At 31.1% G+C, this 4,653-nt stretch overlaps 1 protein-coding gene across 1 annotated transcript; it reads right to left on the bottom strand.

Annotated features, from left to right (window-relative positions):
- Positions 1-374: 374 nt before the first annotated feature.
- On the bottom strand, positions 375-1,305 carry LOC130945035 (uncharacterized). Its single transcript, XM_057873686.1, has one exon. The coding sequence runs from the start codon at positions 1,209-1,211 to the stop codon at positions 537-539; it is 675 nt and encodes a 224-aa protein (XP_057729669.1). The 5' UTR covers positions 1,212-1,305; the 3' UTR covers positions 375-536.
- Positions 1,306-4,653: the final 3,348 nt, after the last annotated feature.

The raw sequence follows: 4,653 nt of genomic DNA, 5'->3' as shown, positions 1-4,653 counted from the left end.
GCACTCTTAGTGGGAGCAGATACCAAGAAAAAATGTTAGTTAGTCTTAGTAAATAGTAACACAATAAGAAAGGTGAGGGAAATCAGAAATCTATATAAATATTTTTGATAACTAAAATCATAATAATTAGCTAGGGATGCATAATGCATAGTCATAAGTTCCCTAACAAATTAAAAGGTACATTCACACCGGTAACAGAATCTAATTAACCCAATTAATTTGTTGTTGGGTCCCCCAAAGGCGACAAGAAGAGCTTCCCTTTGGTATTGTTTGTTGGTAGCAGTAACAGTAACACACTCAACTTCCAATCCAACCACTCCACCACACCCCACTCACCATTCATTACAATCTCAAAAGAAAAATGAAGGGCTTAATTCAGTAAAACCCTGAATGAGTTAACTTAAAATCCTGAAACCTCTGTACAGATAAGTAGATGAGTTTTGAGTTGCTTGCTGCTACTCAAAAAAAGTCTCTAACTTTATAACTCTAAGAACCTGCAAAATCTATATATGTAATAATTTAAGGCTGACTATAAGTCAGTGAAGTGCAACCCTTTGGTACTTGGTCTCAATTGGAGAAGACTCAGAGGCATCACAAAATTCTCTTTTTCTGCTGTTGTTGTTGTTGTTAGCATCTTGATGGAGTAGTGGTGGTGAAGGAATAGTGACAGGTGGAATCTCAAAGGACTCAAGGGGCGGTGGAGGGTGTCTCCATTGAGGGAGTGGGCCTGCAAGAAGCAGGGTTTGAAGCAGAGGACCTGCTTTCATCACTGCCTGCAACAGCTTACCCTTTTCTGGAAGTGGCCCTGTTGGTGTCACTGCTTCAATCATGGCAGACTCTGTTGCTGACAAGTGGTGCTCAATCACTGGTGATGACACAATGCTTTCTTCACAGTCTGATGAGGTGGTGTTGATGTTGTTGTTGTTGTTGTTTCTTCTGTGGTCATCTTCAATGCTTGAGATTCCAGAGACAGGAGCAGCACCATTATTATTGTGTTGCTGAAGAAGAAGCTTCTCCAAGAGAAGTCTCTGGCATTTGTCATTGGCTTCATCTCTTTCTCTGATGGTCTTGTTGAGCAGATCCTTGAGGATGAGGAGTTGTTCATCTCTCTTCTTGAGTTCCTCATGAACTGCAGCTCTAGTTTGTTGAAGCTCCAGAGTGGTGTATAGAAGAGAGTGTTTGAGGTCCTCCATTGAATTGAAAAGGATCATGAATTCTGAAAAGAAGAGGAAAGAGGGAAGAGAGAATGAAGAGAAAGAAAAAGGGTATAGTTTAGTTAGTACTTAGTAGTTAATGTGTTGGCGCATGCTCTTTTATAACAACAACTAGTCTAACTTACTGTTCCCCAATCTTCCTAATTTTACTTCTTATGTTATGTATATAAGCAAATTTATTCAATTCTCGCTAAATTTGGACAAAATGTATGTACCCTTTATTTATATAATCCCTCATTACTTAATTCTTCTATATTTAATTAATTCTTTTATAGTTGTCATATGGAGGGGTATGTTTCATTTTAGGGCGATAAAAGTGAGGGCAACAGTATCCGGAACAAGTCCTTATAACATCATTGTAATTCCTTACTATGATCATGTTGTGGAGAAAATTTTCTAAGAAAGTGACAGTGAGAAAAACACGAGGAAAGTGTTACATCCCCTTTCAGGAATAATTGCTACCATGCATTTAGAGGAACGGTAAAATACAATAGTTGATAATTATTATATAATTTAATATTAATTTTATATAAAAATAACTGTATATGAAATTTTTACCTTAAAATAATGTTCGATAATTATTTGTTGAATTGATAGTGAATAATGTTTAATGTTGTTTTTGAGAGGCGATATATCTTAAATTAATCTCTAAACTGTGAACTAAACTGACTACTACAATTATTAAATGAAAATATCATCGTTTAAGTAACAAAATAATTAATTTAATTTATTATTGTATTCTTGAAATACCAATTTAGAATGTCTCATCAAACGTTAACACATTATTGAGGAAGCAAACGCATCATTTTCTGAAGCGGAAAAATACTGGTTACGTCACACGTGGGCTGCGCAAATCAGTGAAGCCAACAGTTATTTTGTTTTGTACTGAGAGCAATTCCAATTGGTTGAATTGACATGAGTGCCACTTTGATTTCCTTCTTTCTCGTAATTTATTATACTTTTTCTTTAGAGTTTAACTAATATTATTTGTTATAAAAGCTGACATTTTATTTACTGTTTTAGAATAATATATAAAATTACATATACAAAAACATACATATAGATGTAGATTTTTTTTTTAAACACAATAACTCTATTCATAAAAGGAAAGAAATATATAGGTGTTTATATATAAGATAAATAAAAAAATAAGAAACTCTCAACGTTCTATTATAAAAGTAATATTATATAATAATCTAATAAAAGAGATAAAAAAGTAAAGTGTTCATCAATTAGGAAGTGAGAATTTGTTGAAAATATTTCTGTAGCTTTAAAGTTGACGTCATTATCTCTTCCACACTAGTTGATACATTATCAAAGATAAACCTGTTTCTAGCTTTTAAGGACCAGCTCAAAATCACCCTCATCATTCTCTGAGATGAGCTATTCGGTTGGATACGCAAGGCTCTCATTCTCAAGTTCCACTCAACATAGAAATCAGAGTCTTTGATGCTCATTCTAGTAGCTGGTAAGCTCATTTTTTACCAAATTTCCTTTGATTTTACACAATAAAATATGCAATGATTGATTGTTTCTGAAAATTGTACGCATCTTCGACAGATAGGTTGAATCAATGGGATGCGATGATGAAGCTTTTGCAGCATTGAAAGCTTTTCATGGAAGCCCTTCCAGAGAAATATCTTAATCTTTTCTTAGATTTTCAGCTTCCACAGTTCTCGCCACAAATTTTGTTGTCTCATCATCTTTGGGCAAAATTTAACGGGAGGATGCGAGAATAATCCATAAGCCACGTGGTACCCCGTACTCACTTCATACAAACAATTTTTATTAAGGGCCCACTAAATTTTATCTTCTCCACCCCCAATTGTTGTTGCTAGCACACGCTGATTAGTGTCCTCAGAAAAAAATACTTCTAATTATAGTTTGATTCTATTGACCATTAGAAAGTATTAAGTTTTTGACCTTCAATAGTGGTTGATTTTGTATATTGGAAGTTTTAGATGAAGAAACGACATAAAGATGTGGAGGAGCAAGCCAAGGATCACTGAAGATTCGGATACTCGACTCATTACCAACTCGCCAAACCAGTCCCTTTTCAACAACCTTATGCCCTTTCAATATGCTACGCCATCCCCACGAAGATATTGTTCCAATCTCTACATTCATTATAGAACTGTATCAAAATATTTATCTTTGAGGAGTCTAAATAGAAGTGATTGTGGCTGAAAGACAACTTTTCAAAAGGTAACATTTTAAAAGTCTAAATAAGAGTTTAAATAGGAGTCCAGATAGGAATATAGATGTAGATTATATTACCTGTTTAGTGGTTATGATATTAATAACGACAAAAAAATAAAATTTTAAAATAACAAAATTATAATAAAAATGTATATCTCATGTTTAATATTTTTATTTTTATTTTTTTAAGATATTTTTTTGTGACTATTTTTTTAAGATATTAAATGTATAGATTTTGTATATCGTTCAATGTCATTAATATATTTTTTTAATTTAATTTATCATTTTTTTAAAGAAAAACAATTTTCATACACAAAAACGTTATATGACACTTACAAATCACAACAAAAGCATTAAATTTATATCTAAATCAGAAGATAAATATTTTATATGTTAAACTATAAATTGAGAGGAGTCATAATATTTGATTACAACAAATTTTAATGAACAAAAACAGAGACAATACTAAGTTTTTTTTATTTCCAAATCTACATAGATGTATTGCAATACATTAGGATCATTTTTTCTCTACTCCAAATAGATTCAATCACTTCTAAAATTTATAAAGAGTTTCATGAATATCCATCTTTTTTCAAAATTTCTTCCTCCTATATCTAAACCTACATCATAGAAGATAAAATACCCATAAAAGAAAGTCATTGAACTATAAAAAGAAACTATTATACCACAAAAAGAAAAGAATAACCATCAGAAAATTATTGTCGTACTAGATTTACGAACTAAAACTAAAAAAAGACTAAAAATCAAAAGCACAAATAAAAATTAGAACCCAAAACATCATAAGAGAAGTAAAAGAGAGTGAAAGAAAAAGAAAAAAAAAAGAAAGAAAGAAAGAATTTTATTTAGATTTAAAACTAAAAAAAAATTCGAAAAAACAAAAATAAAAAGTTTAAAAAAGTTATATTTATAATAATCTTAACATAATAACATGTAAAGGCATATGTTAATTAATAAATAATCTACATGCATAATTTTATAACAAATAAAGTTATTAACAGTGTTTTAATTACCTCTAAAAGAATATTAAAGGCCTTTATACAAGTTTAATTGAGGAAGGCATGTGTTACCTGCACTGCATTGCAGAGTAGACATGAAAGAATGTTAATATTAAGAGTTAAATTTTATTTATCGATACTTTATTTGATACCTTAACCATACTAATTAATTAAATTTAGAGAATTTTCCTTACACATGGAATTCCAAGAGAATTTTTGTTTGC

The sequence above is a fragment of the Arachis stenosperma genome, chromosome 8 (genome assembly GCF_014773155.1).
Source record: "Arachis stenosperma cultivar V10309 chromosome 8, arast.V10309.gnm1.PFL2, whole genome shotgun sequence".
NCBI lineage: Eukaryota > Viridiplantae > Streptophyta > Magnoliopsida > Fabales > Fabaceae > Arachis > Arachis stenosperma.
The sequence above is the reverse complement of the archived record's forward strand: the minus strand, read 5'-3'. Positions and strand labels throughout refer to the sequence as shown.